At 38.9% G+C, this 20,657-nt stretch overlaps 1 protein-coding gene across 1 annotated transcript; it reads left to right on the top strand.

The window, feature by feature from the left end:
• The first annotated feature begins 773 nt into the window (after positions 1-773).
• On the top strand, positions 774-18,465 carry LOC122983478. The gene is made up of 21 exons (XM_044353211.1): positions 774-866; positions 1,537-1,805; positions 2,585-2,733; positions 3,028-3,153; positions 3,269-3,427; positions 3,536-3,707; positions 3,842-3,975; positions 4,216-4,372; positions 4,749-4,852; positions 9,390-9,496; positions 12,608-12,931; positions 13,204-13,320; positions 13,625-13,752; positions 13,891-14,039; positions 14,161-14,286; positions 14,593-14,754; positions 15,093-15,282; positions 15,370-15,500; positions 16,043-16,208; positions 16,371-16,474; positions 17,127-18,465. Exons 1-21 carry the CDS (start codon positions 774-776, stop codon positions 17,228-17,230), a joined length of 3,171 nt encoding a protein of 1,056 aa, XP_044209146.1. The 3' UTR covers positions 17,231-18,465.
• The last annotated feature ends 2,192 nt before the right edge of the window (positions 18,466-20,657 follow it).

Genomic DNA, 20,657 nt, shown 5'->3' with positions numbered 1-20,657 from the left:
GCGAACTCTCTCATTGAAAGGTCTTACATGCATTTGCTAAAACGGGACAAGAATGGGCTTTGATGGTGTTATTTTGGGAGACCTTGCAGAATGCGTGGGACTGAGCAGTGCCACCCAGCTTATTGTGTTGCATCAGTCAGGAGGGAGTTTAGTTGAGGTTCCTCCACAGAAGCTGTGCTGAGGAAATCATTTACTCAATATCAGATCTGCTTGGTTTCTGATGGTAGAAATATCAACATGTTTGTGCCGACCGCACTCATAGTGACAGTAATGAACACATTGTGCAGAGTGAATCTTCTTCTCTGCTGTGTATTGCCTCATGCTGTAGTTTCACCACTTCTTCAGGATTATCTGTGAGTCAGCACACTGCACTCTAAAATCTCCCAGCCAAAACTCAAGGTTCTTATTCATATCACATTATAATTATCGAAAGTCTCAAATTTGCACAATTTCAATAAAGTGCTAAAACTGTAACCACACACTAAATATTTCATCCATTTTCTGGAGCAGACATGTCACGTGACAAAAATGGTCAAATGTCATGTCTTTCTTTTCTTTTTTCGCTGTCCTTGGCTCCCTGCAAACCCCTCCCTAATTCCATAGTACTGTCTGAGGCTTCTTTTGGATTTGCAAGTGGTATGAGTCACAATAACCATTTAAAAGGCTTTCTCATTAACCAGAACTTCCATCTCCATGTGTTTAAACGAGGCGAATAGTGTTAAGTCTGTGAAATGCATGTCATGCTGCTGTGCTGCTGTGTCTTGGTCTTGCTTATGCCCGGTCCATGTTTTACGGCGCCCACACTTATTCCGGAGGTAGAGAGCTCTCCTTCCACAGAACCACAGGTTGACTTGAAGCTGGCCACAGTAAGTGCATAATTGCATGAGCTGCATTACAACTGTGTAAGACTGGACTGCATGTGACTTAATCTTAAACTTAATCTCTTGTACAATGCCAGAAACATGCCAATTTGAAGGTGTTTCCATTGAGGTTGAGCTAATTTGCAAGGATCCACGCTTGACTGCATGTGGGACCTCGAGATAATGTTTTTATTTCTTTTGTTTTTGCGTGGGTGGGGGGCGGAGGTAAGTAAATGCACTGCCCTCTGAGTCCTTGAAGCCGTTATATTGCATGCTTTAGCAGATTCTCTCAGCAACCTCAATTTTCTCTCTCCCCATGCCAGTTTTATTTCACAAATGTATTCTTGTGCTTTTGGAGGGAAAAAACATATGCATGTGAATTGATTACCAAATTTGCTTGCTAAGTCTTTATTCAGTTTATTGTTTTGAACAGTATTTTTTGTGGTAATTAGAGAAAGTGACAGCTGATGCTGTTAATCTGATCTCCCAAAGGCTGTAGATGAGCACATTTATCTAGAAGTTAAATTACTATGACACATTATATTTACTGGATCCTGTGCAAAATCTTGCTATAATGCATGTTGTAATAGAGAAACCCATTCGCAAGGGGAATAAAAACATCTAACTTTGCGTTAATTGAGTTGTATAAGATCAGTTAATTTATCTGGCTCCTCAGTGCAACGTGACATCTCACATCTACACGCAGGAATACCTTGAGCAGTTCTACCACCTGGAAAAAGAACCTTTGGGGCGCATGAAGCGGAGCGGGCCTTCCTTCATCTCCAAGGTGAAAGATATGCAGATATTCTTTGGGATCAATGCAACAGGTGTGCTGGACTCAGAGACCCTGGAGGTGATGAGGAACCCTCGTTGTGGCGTTCCAGATGTGGAGGAGTACAGCCACATGCAAGGGACACGATGGAACAAGAACGTCATCACCTACAGGTATCAACTGTTTCCTCTGTTGAGAGTCCCAACACAAAGGGCAAGATGCTTTGGATTTTTACATTTGTGAATAAAAGGTGACCTGTAATGATGAAGTGTTTCATGATCAAGTTGCTATTTTTACTTTTTTTATATAGTGGAATAGAATTACTACCTGACAGATATATTGTATGCTCTTGTCTGACCTAGACTGAACTTGCAAAAAATAAAAGTCTGTCCCTAAAATGAAAAAAATGCCGCCAATTTGTGGGGAACATTTTGAGGCAGCCGGCAATAAAATCTTTGGCAGAAATAGGGAATAGCAACTGTCAAAAATCATCATGGTTGACAAATTTTGGGGTTTGGGACTCCTAGCCTCTCCTCCTATGAGTTATTATGGGCTTGTTAAAGTGCCAAGTTCACCATACATGCTGAGACTTATGTAACAATGTCTGAAACGTTCCCATCCATTTCTTTGAAAGTTCTGTTAGAGCCATGTTGGCTGGATTACATACTGAAAAAATATAATTAGAGAGAAACTAAGGAAGTTGGTCATTTCCATTGTTAAGAAATATAAGAGTTGACTTCCATAAGGCTGTGTGACCAAACAATTGAGATGTCCATAAATGTTTTGTAAACGAACAACTTGGGGCAGGTATTGTTCTTCAAATAACTATCACAAGTTGGTGTAACTTTGTAGCATCAATGTTTTTGATTTATCAGATTTATCAGATTCATATTTGCATTTAGGGGATTGTGTGTCTTGATCTTGCTATGACATGTACTCTTTGCTGCTGCAGCATTGGCAGGTACACCAGAGATTTGCCTCGCAGCACCGTCGACTCTCTAATTGAGTCAGCTTTCAGCGTTTGGGCCAGAGCCAGCGGTCTGACATTTGTCAGGATGAACACCCGCAACGCTGACATCATGGTGGAGTTTGTGACCAATGGTGTGTTTGCCTTTTTGTTTCACACATAACAGTGACAGAAGTGCATTATACAGTTTGAGTCATGCTCACAGAAAGATGTCTTACAGTGAATTCTCATCAGTGTGATATGTAAATATAACATGGATATACACATGGGGAGCTTCAGTTGTAATTTAACTGCTAACCGTCATTGTGTACTGGCTGCTGCACCCGACAGACCCATTTAGATGAAGTGGACAGAGGCCAGTAATTTTCTTTTGGCATGGTTTTCTCTGTGGTTTCTGTTTCATGTTTGGCCTGGATTATATCATGAAGTACATGGTGACTTGTATCCATTCGACGGACCCAGAGGCACATTGGCTCATGCTTTCGGTCCAGGAGTGGGTGTTGGAGGGGACACGCACTTTGATGATGATGAGCACTGGACAGCAGGAGAAACAGGTGCTAAACTGAAACCACAGTGGAGCTCCAAATATATCTTTGTAGAAAAGGCAATATCTACTTTACTTTTGAAATCTTTCACTTATTTCTATGCATTTTCTTTGTGCTATTGCAGGTTTTAATCTGTTTGTTGTAGCTGCACATGAATTTGGACATGCTTTGGGCCTGAAACACTCCAGAAACCCAGAGTCACTAATGTATCCGAACTACAAATCTTCCCGTCCAGCCAACTTATTATCCAGAGAAGATATAGCAAATATCAACGCACTTTACAGTAAACAGTCTATCTATCTATCTATCTAAAATTATAGTTTTATTACATTTCTCCTGCTTATATATATGTAAGTAGAACTTGATTCTAAGGTGTGCTGATGTGTGTTAGGTCCAGTCAGAGGTCGTCAAAATTACTTGTCAAGGTTCGGCTGGAGCTCTCAGTATAACCCCTGGCTGTCAGGATCGCTGCGCCCTCGACTCATGCAGGACAAATGTGCTCCAGATGTGACCTTTGATGCAGTGTCCACTCTTGGAGATGCCACCTTCTTTTTCAGAGAAAGGTACATTGATGACTTTTATAACTTTGATCCTCAGGATGATATATTTTCTCTTTGGGAAATGAAATTCATTTGCAATAGTCATTTTTAAAAATGTGTTTTTTTCTGAGGTAACTAACAATATTTTCCCCCACAAGATATCTCTGGATTAAACATAATAAGCAGTATGACATCAAAGAAGGTCCCATCACCAACTTCATGCCCAAGATTGAAACCAGCATCGATGCAGCCTTCTGGGTACCTCGCAGATCCACTGCTTACCTTATTCATGGTAACTGTCCTTTATCATTCAGTGCTGCAATAGCTTCCAATATGTAGTCTGCATCATAAGTTTTAATTGATGTCATTGCATTGCATTGGACCTCAAACATTAAATATATATAGAAGATTCAAAGATATAGTAACTTTGACAATCACCAAACTTGTGACTGCTCTGCAAAAAATTAAAAGATTTCACCGTCCACTTCACAAATAACCCATTAATCTGCAAATTTCCCCTATGTTTTGGCAGAATCCATGTTCTGGACAGTGAAAGGCTCTCTTGTGAAAGGAAAGCCCAGAGCACTCAGCCACTTTGGATTTCCAGCTTGGGTGCAGGACGTTGATGCAGCAGTGCACATAGTGAAAACAGGACGCACCCTATTCTTTATGCATGACATTTACTGGAGGTAAGACAATAAACTAACAACTACAGTACATAAACTGTGGCAATCTTGTAGTTTTTTATAGGCTTGTGGCTCAAATTGGCATGATAGCAATTGCTCTCACTCAAAGGTTCTATTTTCCTTTACATGCACTCACACACAAAATGAAATGAAAGTATAATGGCATAAGGTAGAGTTGACTCAGATCTTACTGAAAAATTTCCTCTGTCATTTGGATCTCACACAGAGAGCAAAGGGCTCAATTTGGACTAAGAGGTTTGGTGACATGATCACATAGTAGCAACCATAAACAAACTTTTTGTCTGAGCTTTGAAAGGCGAAATAGATGGTGATGAGTCACAACTTATGACAATTTCTGTTTACACCCTGTCTTTTCCAGTTACAATGAAAACAGAAGGGTTATGGATTTTGGTTACCCGAAGTACATCAGCGAGGACTTTCCTGGACTCAACACAACAATAAATGCAGCTGTTCATAAAGAGGGTCAGTAATAATTATTACCCACTGTACAGTATGTTTTCTGTGTGAGTTATTCACTGTGAATGATGCACATTCATTTAAAAGCATAACTTGCAGAAAGCCTAGAAGAAAATGCAAAAAGCGCATAAAAATGTTCCACAACAAACCAGTTAATTTACATATGCATGGTGTTCAGGTTACTATGTGTGTTAAACTTAGTGGGAAGTATACTTCTTACTTTAGCTTGAGGGGCATTTGTAAGTTGCATTGTTATTAGTGGCACAGGAATGCTAATTTGCATGCAACATCAGCTGAGCGTAGTGAACTTTTTACAGAACATGTGGTTCCCCTCTGTGATTTAAAATCTATAATTTACCCACTTTACCACTTATAGTCCTTCATATGATATGCTGTAATTTCAGCTGCAAGCAAAAGTGGATTTTTCAGTTCAGATAGAAGCTCATCATCATCATTATCATCATCACCATTATCATTATGATCATCAGCAATGAACAGTAAAAACATGTTGAAGGTGAAATATGTGAATCTATTTACATCTTAAAGATCTGATTTTTCTCGTCTTAGGTTTCATCTACTTCTTTGTCGGACCACAAGTCTACAAATATGACTACACCCAGAAACAAGTTGTCGGAGTTGACAAAGCGAATACTTGGCTTGGGTGTTGAAATACTGTAATTTCAACAATATGCAAAAGAAAAAAAAAAAGCCTGACGATCTTGATTAAATTAAAGAATAACATGAAAAACACACTGTCCTTCTTCACCTCTGAGTGGAGTTTTATTTATCAGTAGTCATATTTTGTCAAAATAAAGAATTACAATTTAAACCTGATAATGTGTGTGCGTGTGTGTAGAAGGCTCCCAGTATTTGAAGATCAGCTCTTGTGGTTTGTTTGGTTGAAATATTTTTATGAAATATGCACATCACTGTGGTGGAGGCTTATATAAAAACATGCAGCCCAGTGACATGGTGGACCAGCGGGTGTATTACATGCTTTTGCGTGATACCGGGTTGAAACATGATGATGGCTTCTGGTTTATATACTCCAAAACACACTGTACACACACTTCCACCATTACCGACAGAAAGCCCAGACATAGTATGTAGACTTTTCATTGGGAGGTTTCAACCACAAAACCTCCAGAAAATTGGAGCAGATAGAACCAGCTGCAACTACCAGGATTGAGCACTTTTGGGCTGTGTGATTGCCCAACAACCCCAGAGAATACTCCCATATAAAAAATCTGAAGCATGAAGGAAATGTGCATTTAAAACATGGAGTTGTTATGGCCTTGGATACCTGTGCTGGGCCTTCTGATGTTTGTAGAAACCTTGTGGAGTCTGCCCATCGATCAGGATCGGCAGCTGAGGCCTGAGGATGTGGAGCTGGCTGAAATTTGTGGATGGAGAGAAATATTCCATCCCCATTTCAAATACAGCAGTTCATACTTATTATAATACATCATTATGAATATGACTTTTGTTTTTGAGGAAACTTTAATTAAAAACTGTGTTGTGTTGCTACAGTGTAATACAGACATGTTTCTTATATATTTCAAAAAAATAATTGTCCTTGTATTAAAACCATATTACAAGTTTCAATCTACAAATGCTACTTTCCAGTGTAAGATTATCAGCCTACCACCTCGAGTAGGTCACATAAATATTAAATATTGATATATTCTGCAGCACATTTTGGTTTTGAGCACATCCTCACAGCAAATGAAAACATGCATACTGTACAACCTGATGCCTGCTTCCTGTGTTTGTAATGTATAACCTATGTAATGTATAATGTATAATGTTATGTAATAACCCCATAAGTTATTGAAATTACAATAAAAGAGTGAAAGTTATCCATCCTGACTTCCTGTGATTTGATTGACACTCCTGGGCGAGGGCAATCCTCTATGTCCAGCCCTATCCTTATCTGATTTTACACTCAGAATTTAATAAACTTTACTCTCTCACTCACTGAAAAGGTGCCAGGACACATGCTAACTTAATGTCTTGTCTGCTCTTTATATACACTTCCTTTTTTTTACAATAAGCATTTAAGTAAGTCAAAATAAATTGGTGATAATACCGGCTTTTACCAAGATTCATCTCCTACTTCACAAAATGAAATAAAAAATGTAAAACATTGCTGAGAAATCCCCTCTGGAGGAAGACAATTTAGTAATTTTCATTTTGCTGGGAAGGATTGGCATGAAGTCTGTTTGTCTTTGTATCAGAAAATGCATCTACTTTAACCTCACATCAAACAAATACAGCTTCATACACTGTAACCTGAATCACTGATTGTTATCCTCCTTAACAAGAAGCTACTCCAACCCTGTTAAAGCTATATGATCTCTGTTTTAAAATCAAATACCTAAACCTTGTGTTGTACTATTAACATTACTACCAGTATATGTGTATGTGTGTGTACTCTTACATGTATTATCGTTTGCCTCTTTTTTCTGTTGTCGTTTTTATTGACTTGTAAAGTGTACAGAGACTCTCTGGATGATGTGCACTTTAAATAAACTGAAGTTGAAGCAGAGTGCTGAGGAGAATAGTCAGATCTACGTCAGCTGTGGAGGAGAAGATCAGAGAAATGCAAAATGTCTTTGGTCTGACAGAGACAGGCTCCCTGGACTCTCACACCCTGGATGTGACAAAGGAGCCAAGGTGTGGCGTTCCAGATGTGGGAAACTTCAGCTTTTACCCCCAGAAGCCTAAATGGAAGAACCACACCATCACATACATGTGAGATGTTTTGTGTCACCTCCCAAACTTTACATGTTTTGTTAAATTTATATCTTCAACAACCTATTTTTTACTAATTACTGTAACACTGTAAGATTATCATTTTGTTGCAGGTTATGTGGATATTTTGCAGAATTCATTTTTCGGTGCATCTCTGCATGCAGGATTGCCAAATACACTCCAGACATGAGGAGAGAGGATGTGAAAAAGTCTTTTCGTTCAGCCCTGAAGATGTAGAGTGATGCAACCCCACTGAGGTTCATCAAAGTCAACCATGGCAGGACTGATATAGTCTCCTTCACCCGCAGAAGTTATTGTCTTATTTCTATCTTCATCAAGCTACACTCAAAACAGAGTTTCTAATAATGGGCAATAATAACCCCTCCAAAAAAGATGTTGATCTTTTATAAAACACATCAGTGTGTCTATATGCACAGTATGAAGCAGTATCTGTTTTTGCATCAGCAATTGAGATTTCTTTCCTTTTGATGGACCCTGGGGTGTGTGCTTGCTCATGCCTTTCAGTTAGGAGAGGGAACTGGAGGAGATGTGCACTTTGATGAGGATGAAACATGGACAGCAGGAAAGCAAGGTTTATCAATCAAAATATGCTTGTAATTCTGTGAGAAGCAACATTATTTAGACGGGGAATTAAATACAAAAGATGATCCTGTAAGTCAAGAATCAGGAACTTATTTCAGATCGTCAAAACAGTATAATATTTGCCGCGGATGCTTCTTGTTTATTGTTTTTCTCCCAGAATACCTATAAGAACATAAATGAACCGCAGTTGCACTTCTGGCCATAGTCCAATGTGATATCACTACAGATGTTGCAGGTACCCTTGACAGCTGATGGAAAGTACCTGTATGACATCACTGATCAGGGTGTGGCTGGATGTACACATGAAGGTTTCAACCTGCAGACAGCAGTGTGGCAGCAGTTTTCATTGAGACTAATATGAAATTTCTGTATTTCAGGTTACAGCCTATTCATTATTGCAGCTCATGAGCTTGGCCACTCACTGAGTTTGACTCACTCAAAAGACCACTCTTTCCACCCTGTACTCCAATTACCAGTATCACAGCAGTACACAGTACCCTCTATCCAAAGATGATCTTCTTGGGATCCAAACACCATACAGTGAAGAACAAATTTAAGACAATTATGCACACGAAATGGAAATAAAGTCATCAGAACGTAGTACAAAATAATATATAATGACATATTTGACTGTTTCTCAGGCAAGCCCAACAGAAAAGTGGAAACACAATTGGTTCCCAAAAAGTGTGACCCCAAATTTTCTTTTGAAGCAGCAGTTATGATTGGAAATTATATAGTTTTCTTTAAAACAGGTACAGTATGTTTTAAATTATGAAACTGCAAAGCTTGCCTAAATATGTTTGAACAGCAATCAAGTCTACTTGCTCTTTCCCTCCAGGTATATATGGATGACCTTTTGGAATCGCCTGACAGCGGGCCACAGCAGCACATATTTACCGAGCGTCAGTTCTCACGTCGATGCCGCTTATGACATCCCTGCCAAAGGCGTGGTATACATATTCACTGGTAGGGTAATGGGCAGTCTGCAAAGCATCACTTAGGCCTTGTCAGCATGACAAGGCTGGATTTCCAGTAGGAGAACACAGTGCTGCGCCTAAATTACAGCCTTGCGCAACCTTAAGTGTTACAGTTCATGCAAAAGGCTCATTGAGTTTGGCAGCCCTTGTGGTGTGTTGCTGTTTTTCATAGTGTCCCAAAATGCAGTGACACGGCTGTGTTTTTCCAGGTCATAAGTACTGGGTGGTTCAACAGCTTAAGATGAAAAGTCATGCAGACTCCATCTGTGAGTACAGCTTCTCCTCCAGAGTCAAGCAGGTCGACCCTGTCGTGCCCGTCAGTGAATGTGGGAAAACAGGCTTCTTCACAGGAGTTTTATTACAGGCAACTCTTCCAATGCCAGCATGCTTCATATTTAAAACATGCTGTATTTTGATCATATATTTTTACAAGAGGACATAAACATTATCAATAGAAAACCTTGCTTTTACCAATCAAGTAAATGAAAAATATTCCAGTATTAAATTGTTAAAGTCTGCCATGAAGTGAGTTCTACCACACAAGCTTATTCAGTTTCAATGTATATGAGATATGTTGCCACTTTAAAGGGGACATATTATGCACATTTCCAGGTCTATATTTATATTCTGGGGCTCTACTAGAATATCTTTGCAGGATTCACAGTTCAAAAAACTGTTATTTATTTTATATTGGCCCTTTATGCAGCCCCTCAGTTTAGCCTCTGACACAGGCCGTTTTGGCTCCTGTCTCTTTAAGGCTCCCCTGCCAATGAGCCCACTATGTTCTGATTGGTTAACTTCTCCCATCCCTGGAGGCTCCGTAAACAAACAGTAGTAGAAGGATTTCAACGATCCATAGAACAACCTTCTAGACTATGGAATGGATGTTTGTGGTCATGCGCGAACAATCTGACGTCAGTTCGATGGGTAACTTTGTAAATAAGGCATTCAGAGCAGGCTGAAGCCTGAGTTTTTGACTTTCAGGGAGCATTTCTACATACATTCATCTCAGGTTTTGGAACTTTGAATATGTTTAATATAGATATTCAACATCATAACAGTATAAAATAATAGAAAATCACAAAAAGCATGATATGTCCCCTTTAACATATGATGAATACATTATCAATATCTACACTGCACAGAGTATTACAAGCAAAAAGCACTGACACTATAACTATCAAACATTTTAATCACCAAACACTTTCTGCACCTAAAGTGAAATTAAAATAGCAATTGAAATGTAGTGTTGGAAAAGAAAAAATAAAATATGAACTGTAGTAACCCTGGATGACCATCATTATATGTGCTGTGTGCACTCCACAAAACATACTTACAGTATGCCTATGTGCATGTGTCTGAATGATCCAACGTCATGTACAATGAACGCAGGAGAAAGATGGACCCCGACTTCCCCAGACTCATCCAGAGGGACTGGCCTGGAATCCCCAGAAGGGTCAACGCTGCATTTAAGTTACATGGTAAAAAAAGAAGAAAACAGAAACAGTTTATGGTCATGAACTCTGTATAACGTGGACCTGAGAAGCAGGATACACATAGAATTTAACTGAAATAGAACTTGTAATTTCTTGTTTTTACCGTGTTTAGGTGGTAGACGGGTGGGGTTTACCGCACTGGACACACTTTTATAGTGAAAACACCATTTGCCCCAGTTTTGGAACAATGTGTAACTCAAGTAGAAATCCTCTATTTACAGCAGAGCACTGTTGTTTTGCGAGGATATAACACATTTCAGATATGAACACATACTCCATGTATGACATTAAATACAGATCAAGTATCTTTTTGCTCTTGTGAGTTAAAGAGCAGTTTTTGTATTATTTTCTGTTGACAGGTAGCATCTTCCTCATCAGTGGGACAAAATCCTACCAGTAAGGCTTCAGACAAAACGGAGTGGGGAATATAATTTCAGTGAATGCTTGGCTGGGATGTTGACAGAGTTGATACAGTGTTGAATGAGTTATTGAGAATATATATCAGTGAAGAGGAACTCTGTTGAAATTTCAAGAAAAGAAATATTATAATTGTAAGGCCAAAATAATAGTTGTGTTATGATGTTATACCTATATGATATGATTTTACAAATACATCTCTGACGTCACTTTGAGATACAGTGGTGCTTCTTCATGTCAAGTGCAAGCATGTAGAGTACTGAGAACTTATAATGTGAATATCAAGTTGTGCAAGAGTATCAATGTTTGTTTTTTTATATTACATATTGTTTTAAACAGTTCTACTCAGAAGTACTTGATTAAAATTTTACATTTAATTCAGCTCACTAAATGGTGTATGAAAATTTACCTTAATGTATTTTAAGAAATCTCATGACTATGTGACACATTAGTGTACACATATCTATGTATAAATAAGATGTGCCTTTTCAAAATCAATAAAATTATGTTTTCTTTTTGGATTTCAGATGCTTTTGTACAAAATGGTTATTTTTGCTCTCCAGGGTCATAGCATCACCTGTGCAATCTAATGCAATCAAATACAACAGCTCTGCCATAAATTTTTACATCTATGAAGCTTATACATTTTTCAGGTTTTGTTGACATTATTGGAAAGGTGATAATTCTATCTTATGTTTATTATTGAGGTCGTAGTGGGTGGTGGTGTACTGGGGTGCATTATATTGAAAAATGTTCCTAATATTTTGCCACCCTCATGTATGTTGATGGAGTGGACAAAATATTAGGAACACCATTCAATATATACTATATATATATAATTTAACATGTTCCTGTATTGTTGAATTCTGTGCAAATCATTTCGGTAGCATTGGCGCCCCCCAATGGCAGCAAGAGCTAGTTCTAGCTTCTACCTGTGGACTTCAGTGCCTACAAGTAACGAGTCATGTTTACCCGCCAAACTGGACTTTGGTCTCTGTACTTTAAAGGTACACAAAAACAACAAGAGATCAATAAGAACAAAAGAACAATTGCAAATTCATCTTTTTGTTGACTGAGTGGCAAACTGAGGTTGAGGTGAAAGTTTTTTTGTTGTGCACGTTTTAATTGGTAACTAGTGAAAGTGTGGTGGTGGTGGTGGTGGAGCAGGTTGAGCATGCTTCATGTCATCATTTATATCCAACATGAGAATCTAAAATTGACAAATGGAACAAATCAGTCTCATAGAGGGAGGATGCTTTTGGCTGATAAAACATATACATTTATGTTTATTCAAACCTCTTGCCTATACTGCAGCTTTACTGGTTACACATTTGTAACAATTAGACACAAAAATATAAGATAGTAAAGAAAAAGGAAGATCAAACAGGGGGATGAAACGGTTAAAAAGGTGCATGAAAGAATCTCACAACAAAACACCAAAGTGACAACAGAACAAAACACAATTTAACTGCTTCACAAACGTTTCATCAGTGAAGTTAAACTGATCATATCAGCTCCTCTCACTCACTGTGTTATCAGAGGGGTCACTCTTTACTCCCCCTCCCCCTCTCAAACAGGGGTTTGTCTTAACATTTATTGGACTGCCTCACAGGACACTGCATACTTTTGGATTTCTAGTCAGCTTTTATGAGGACAATACACACATCACACTGTCAAAGCCGCCTTTATACACAGGAGAGTGCATCTTGAGAAGAAAACATTTCAATAAGATGTCTCTCACTGTTTTTTGGATGGTGCTGCTGGGTTGTTTAGACTGGTGTCATGCAGCTCCTACCATTGCCCCAACGGTTTCACCCGAGGACGAAGACTTTGCTCAGGTAATGCAGTGTACTCTGCATAAATATTAGAATCTAGGAACTATCAGAAATAACCTGGTGCATTCAAAGCCACCTATATTTAATATGGGTGGCTTTGATTTTCTATCTCGTCTTTAAGATGACATTCCAATCCTCTTAAATTTTGGGAAGGTGGTTGTGAAATGAGTGAAATCTTTAAATTCAGGCTGTGTAGAAAGATAATGAGCACTGCCATGGTTAGATGAAATGTAATACTACTTGCAATACAACCATCTTCCCTCTCTCTGTATCAGGATTATATTTCTCAGTTCTACGCTGATGTCGGGATGAGGAATTCCTCAATGCGAACCCTCAATAAGAGCTCCTTCAGTGAGGATCTAAAGTCCATGCAGGCTTTCTTTGGCCTGGAGGTAAATACAGTGAACTAAATAGTTTGCTTTTACCTGTATTCATCTTACCAGAGTAAACTGGGATGAAATTCAGTCAGAAAAACAGATCTCTCTGGAAACTGTAGTATGAGCAATTGCATGTCATTTCATACTTCTATGGATAAAATGTTGTATAATGTTGCCTTCTTGTAATCGATGATCATTGCTAATAACTTCAACACTGACAAAGATTTCATTGTAGGAAGTTTAAGATTACGTGTCAATAATTTTCAAATGTCACTTCAAAAATCTCTGTGTGGTTGTTACCTCATCCACTGCCCACAAGGTGACTGGCATCTTGAATAACGAGACTGTGGAGGTGATGAAGGCTCCTAGGTGCGGTGTGTCAGACATCAGCCGATATGGACACTTCTATGGAAAACCCAAATGGGAGAAAAGACTCATTACATACAGGTAACTGGACCTTAGGAGGGTATGACATTGTCACTGCTTCAGTTGCATAATTGTATTTTAGGTGGTTGAACATACAAACATCACTCTGGCATGATAATAATGACAAATATGAAAATAGTTCCAACATGATTTGAACAGGATCACTCGGTACACTCCAGATCTGAGCCAGAGTCAGGTGGACTCAACCATTGCCAAAGCCTTCCAGCTCTACAGTGACGTCATCCCGCTGGACTTCAAGCAGATCTACAGTGGCACAGCGGACATCATGATCCTGTTCAAGGGTGGATGTGAGTCTGAATGGAACAACTAAACTTTTACTCGGAAATAAATTAAAAATAAAACAATGAAAAAAAAAAACAGGAAAGTACATAAACAATAGATTGTATTATCTTCTTTGTCCTGTTGCAGATCACGGGGACTTTTACCCTTTTGATGGGGCAGGTGGAGTCTTGGCTCATGCTAACTCTCCTGGACGGGCGCAGGGAGGGGACACACACTTTGATGATGATGAAACCTGGACTCTAACCCGAAGAGGTAAAGTTATTCTGCAATGTTTTTTTAGTAAAGCTGGAGTTGTGGGGAAGGAGTACATCATCTGTGGAGTGCCACTGTAAAGCAGTTTGGTTATGAATAAGAGCTGTGGGGCATGCATAGAAAAATAAAACCTATATATTTAGCAGAATTTTCCTAAGAATTGCATATTTACATCCTTACAGAACAGAAATCTGCAAATAAGTATTTTCTCAAATGTTGTAAATCACTTGAATTGGCCATTGTACCTTATGTGTATCACTTTTTGAGGCCTGACTTGCTTTATACTCTTGTAATTGCTGTGTTCAGGTGTGAATCTGCTGCTGGTGGCGGCTCATGAGTTTGGCCACGCTCTGGGTCTAGATCACTCCAGGGACAGACGTGCACTGATGTACCCCACATATCAGTATGTCAACACAAATGGATACAGGCTGCCAGATGATGACAGGCGTGGGGTTCAAGCCCTTTATGGTAAGCAAAACATTAGATTCAATTAAATGATTCATGTTTACAAAATGTGTCTGATTAATGAAAGGTGACAATGATCTTACATCCATCCACCTTTGTATCAGTCCAGATATTGCAAGCTAAAGACCAAGCAAAAGTCAAGCCAAATTCTTCCTCAACCCTGGCTTTATGTGTACTATATGACAGAAACTTCTATTCAACTAGTAAATAAGGCATCTATGTGTGAATCCATACATTGAATTACATGGAAATTGAATTAGACTGATATTAAAATCTATGAATAAATGTAATTTTTTTTTTTCGTGCTGTTAGACATTTTCTTTGCTTTTTCCATCTCCCAGGCAGCCGTACACCTCAGCCAACTACAGCACCAAAACCCAAACCACCTCCTGGTCCACCAGAGCCAGAGGACCCAGAAGAAGATCCAAATCCAGACCCTCTGCCCAACCCCCGAGATGAGCAGTGTAGCAGGGAGCTGGTGTTTGATGCTGCCACATCCGTCAGAGGAGACCTGTACTTCTTCAAAAACGGGTACGCTTTGGTTGTGTGATGTTGATCTTGCTTATGTGGAACATAAATCCTATATATTTTTACATTTCAATTTCAATTCCTTACTAGATACTACTGGAGGAAGAGTACAAGCTTCCGCGGAATCCGTTTAATTAAAGTGAGCACAAAATGGTCAGGGATCAACCATGTCGATGCTGCCTTTGAAGTCCCATACAAGGACGTGGTGTATCTTTTTGAAGGTAACGTTCATAAGGTTTTTGATAGTTTAGGAGCCATGAATGGATTTATTGTGAATTTATAATTAATTGTAAATGAGTAATTTTGTGATGTGGTTTATATTTTGGTTATGTATTTGTTATTGCACGGTCTCGGTGATTGATATAATCAGGTCACATGGATATGGGTGGTGATATTCGTATAGTTAATATAAGCACCTGTTCACGTGCATGGCAGCTGGTAATAAAGAGAGAGAGGGTGAATCGGTTGCTGTATTTTTTGTTGAACCCTGTTTTTGTCTTTGATTTTGAGTACATTTTCTGCATGTTATACTAAGTTGATTCTTCATATTTTGATCTCAGTGAATGCTTTTGGTAGCATGTCAGACAATGAGCAAACAAGGCCTGACCTCAGCCTCTCAGCTGCTTTTTACTTTGTTTCCAGTAGTTGCTACAGTTAGGGTTAAATATGTTCAATATGCTAACTTGGATGAGTACTGTCAAGTACTGTGAAGTTGCACAGGTACAGTAACTCCATATAATAACCAGCAACTGTCTTTCTACAGGTCGTCAATACTGGGGCATAAGGGCTAATGCAAAGACAAAAATATCTGGATATCCAAAGTCTATCACCACCCTCGGCCTGCCCTCCTCAGTCAGTAAGGTGGATGCAGCCGTCTATGTGCCAACGACTAGGAAAACACTCATTTTTGTGAATAACCAGTATTGGAGGTGAGTGATGGTCTTGATTGTCTTGACTTTTATCAATATTTCATGTATCCAGATGAAGATAGCAGACAAAAATGTAGATAAATGTGGAATGTTTAGATATTTTTCAGGTATGGGCACATATCTACAAAGCATTTCTAATAGTCTCTCTGTTCTCTTTTACAGTTATGATGAGGCCAGAAACCAAATGGACTATGGATACCCACGATACATCACCCAGGATTTCCCTGGCATTGGCTCCAAAGTAGATGCAGCATTTGAAAATTTTGGTGAGAAATATTCATTTACTTTTATCCCATTTCATGCAAGTCACCCATTTCACACAAGTCAAGAGCCAACATTGGTTAGAATGACGGAAAATGATGCGTTATATTTAAAGCCACTCTGTAGTTCCCCTCAGCACTAAGGAGCTTTTGCGCATATATCAGGTCATTGTTTTGATTTTATGGCCAGCAACTTCTGCAGCTACTGTTTTGGTTCACTCTCACCACCCTAACCAACCTCATTTCCAGTTTTTCCAACTCTGTCTGCACCAAACCGCAGACAGAGAAAGTTAGTGACTCGCTGGTGAATGTGCAGATGCATCTGGCAGTTAAATGGGGAGATATTTTCCCAGGAGTTGGTGAAGACCAAGAACAGATCTAAAAAGGACTGAAGTGATTGATTATTGGACTTATATTCATCAGGAAGCATGACTCCAAATGAATATTAATATTGCTCCGTATCTGCTGGATGTGTAAATAGGCAACTGTTTGCCTATGTACACATTGTTCACCGTAACAACTTTATAAGGTGTTTGTAATAAAGTTGTTTTGTGTAGTGTGTACAGCTTGTTCTGCTGCCCCCTAGTGGCCAAAAAAGTTAATACTTCTTTAAATCCAACTGCATATTTGAATATAAACTGAACCTTGTCTCCCACAGGATATCTATATTTCTCTAATGGCCCCCGACAGAGTGAGTACTACCTGCCATACAAGAGAGTGATGCGTGTCCTGCTCAACTACGGCTGGCTCAACTGTTACTGAAAGCTCACAGACATGACACCACTACCTATGTCCAAAATGTAACTTCAGATAGCATGCATGTTATTAATGAGTTGAGTGAATAACAGTATTCAATGCTTTTTGATGTGGAGAACAGTTCTCAGAGACAGATATTGTTTTTCAGACTGACCACTGGTTGCTTGTTGATGTATAGCAAACACCAGGGTCAAACAGAGGCAAAAGGACAGTGAGTGATTGTCATTCGATCAATTCTGTAAATAATCTTTGACCTGTTTAAAGTTGTGTCCGTCTCTTTTTTATTTCTCTGTGTGGAGTTTGCAAAGGAATGTTCTGATAGTAAATGTATTTGCTAAGTGATGTTTACTCATTTCTGAAATGCTAAATTGCTCAATGTTGGGTGTAAAATACAGCAAGGGGTTAAAAGTTGTCATCTGAACACACCCCAGGGTTACAAATAAATATCAAAAGTTGGAGTTATGAAAGATCTCCTACAATTTCACTGTCCCCTCTGGCCATAACAGGATCCAACTTGAAGCATATTCTTATTTGCATATACTAACTTGGGTTACACAGTGAAAAAATTAGGAAATAATTTAAGCCATTAGTTGTTCTTAGTCATGTCTGGACTGTTCTTGTGAAATAGTCCTGTCTTGCCTGAACTCCATCTTTTGCCTGCAATTTTAGAATTAGGACCACAGGGCTTGTTTAGCTTAATCTTAGCCACATACGATGAGATCCAGTATATGAGAGCTGAGTCACTACTGTTTTCATGAACACGTACAAAGTAAGGATTTTATAGTTTAGTATTGCTTGTGTGCATGCTCTAGAGTCCTGTTTGAGGCACCTGACAAACACAGGCCAACAAGGTGAACATGTGCAGAAGATAACAAGAACAGGGGAGCTTGAAAGGGTGGTTCACTCAAATTACAACAAAAGATATTCTCTCCTGACTGGACCTTATCTATGATTGCTTTGGTTTTGGCTTTGACCAAGTTTTGAAATATCTATCTCTAAAATTTAGTTGTGGTCTTCACAGCATTGATGCCTCATTAACATCTCTTTCCAGAAACAATGTGTCTCTTGCTCTGGATAATCCATAAAACATGCTGTCAACAGTTTCCATGAAGACTATAACCTCAGTATAATTTTACATTTCTGTGAACACCACTAATGAAATTCAATTCATTGGTGTGGAGGCAGAAATCTCAAAACTTCATCAAACCCAAACTATCCAAATAGATAGCTAGATACCACTTGAGAAAATACTCACTGTACTGTATTTGAGTGAGTAAACCTTTTAATTATGAGATTGATAAGAAATAACTAAATCAATCAGATTTAAGGGAAAGTTAACCCTTTTATTGCCCACAACCATCTCAGAATGACAGAAAACAATAATTCTAATGTAATATGAAGTTTGCAGGTGTTTATTTCTAAATACACCACAAATGAGATCAGTTTGTCTTAATTTCTGACAGTCACCCATGCGTTTAAAGGACTTTTTGTTCTATGGAGGGATAGTCTTTCTTGGTTCTAGGTGTGGCATATTTTTTCTCCACAATATGTCCCTATAATCTGTGTTGTTCACAGCACACAAAAACAACCACACAAACATTTATGTCTGTACCACATAAGTCATTTTGTAACAATGAAGAGAGAGAGAGAGAGAGAAAGATAGAGAGAGAGAGAGAGAGAGAGAGAGAGAGAGAGAGAGAGAGAGAGAGAGAGAGAGAGAGAAACAAAATAGAAAATCAAAGTACAGAGAAACATGTTTTTGGGAATTATCTTGACCTTGAGGAAAGATTTTCAGATCACAATGTTGTGAGTTAATAACTGCAAAAGGAGAAGCACTGTGTCCGTCAGGTACTTTTTTGCAAGAGTGCATGTCAGCTATGCCAGGATTTTCAAAATACTGTAGTTATGAAATTCCACAGTTACCTCAACACCTTGACGGATAAATCCTCCTTTAGTACTTCTAGATACCCTTAGAAATGGATGACTGAGAATCTTCAGAGACACATTTATGAATGAAATGCTCAGAAGCCGACTGTTGGAAAAGATGGAAGGGTTACTGCAACAATAACTGGTTGTTGTTACATTTTATTTAAAGAACAATACTTAAAGAGTATAATTTAGATCTTTTTTCACTATAAATGGCAGCAACACAGACAACCTCTCTAAGATTGTATAAAGTACAGTTTGAATAAAGTACTGGTAAAAGAAATAAGGCACAAACTTGAAGGGTTGATTGTTTCTTTTATTGAAATGTTGCAAATGTTGTGTAAAAATTATGTGTGTCTTGTAAATACTGATTGCAACGTGTGTAGTGATTGAAGGCCGGGCCTGTAAAGACGTACTCAGTTTGGCTAGTTTGGTTACCTCAACATAATGTGCTCACTGTGGTGTAACCTTGGCCAAAATGATGATGGAATGTAGTGTTAAAAGTGCAGTTTGTAGGATTTAGTAGGATCTAGCTGTGAGGTTGCAGATCGTGACAAACTGATTACCCCACCCCCACCCCTTCTCCCCTTCCAAGCGTGTAGGAGAACCTGTGGTGGTTGAAAAAAATGTGAAAGGCCCTCTCTAGAGCCAGTGTTTGGTTTGTCTGTTCTGGGCTACTGTAGAAACATGGCGGTGCAACATAGGGGCCACCGTGGAAGAGGTCCCGCTCCCTATGTAGATATAAAGGGCTCATTCTAAGGTAACAAAAACACAATGATTCTTATCTTCAGGTGATTAAACACTAATTAAATATGGTTATATTCCATTTCTGCCTCTAAATTCTACACACTGCATCTTTAACTGTTGCTTATGCAATAATATAATGTGTAATGTTTGTGTTCAGGTCAGTCACCTCTGTTGTGCCTTCTATCCAGGGTGTTTGGACTAAAAGAGTCCCCAGTTAGTTAGTTAGAACGTTCATGAACCTGATAGATAGTTCAGGGCTTGTGTCCTTTTATATCCCTAAACAAATGAATTCAGTTTGGAGCCATAAGAGAAGAAGATGGTGGGGAGTAGCCAGGTGGGTGCCGGGAGTCAATGTAAAGCTGATAGAAATGTAAAGGGGAAGAGAACAGTAAATAGTAAAGATAATGCAGTAGATATATGAGGTGTGTGGAATGAAATAAAATAGGTTAAAATGAAATGAAATCATGGGGTACTGTCAGTGCCAGAATTTAGAAAATTATGGTGGTTTGTTTTGCAGGATTGTAGAGAGGGGTGTTCCGGTGGCCTATAGTGCTTCTTGGATTAACTGCGTCAGTGCCGGGTTGTGGATTGCTCTATGTATGTTTTTCTGTGTGAGGATGATGTTACTTCGTTGGATGGTTTGGAGTCTGGACATGCCGTGGATGTAGTGGGCGCAGATGTACAGCCTTGTTTTGGATGGTTTGTAGTTTGTTGAACTGGTGTTGTGAGGCTGTGGTCCAGGCTGGTGCTGCATATTCAA

Source organism: Thunnus albacares, chromosome 6 (assembly GCF_914725855.1).
Source record: "Thunnus albacares chromosome 6, fThuAlb1.1, whole genome shotgun sequence".
NCBI lineage: Eukaryota > Metazoa > Chordata > Actinopteri > Scombriformes > Scombridae > Thunnus > Thunnus albacares.
The sequence above is the reverse complement of the archived record's forward strand: the minus strand, read 5'-3'. Positions and strand labels throughout refer to the sequence as shown.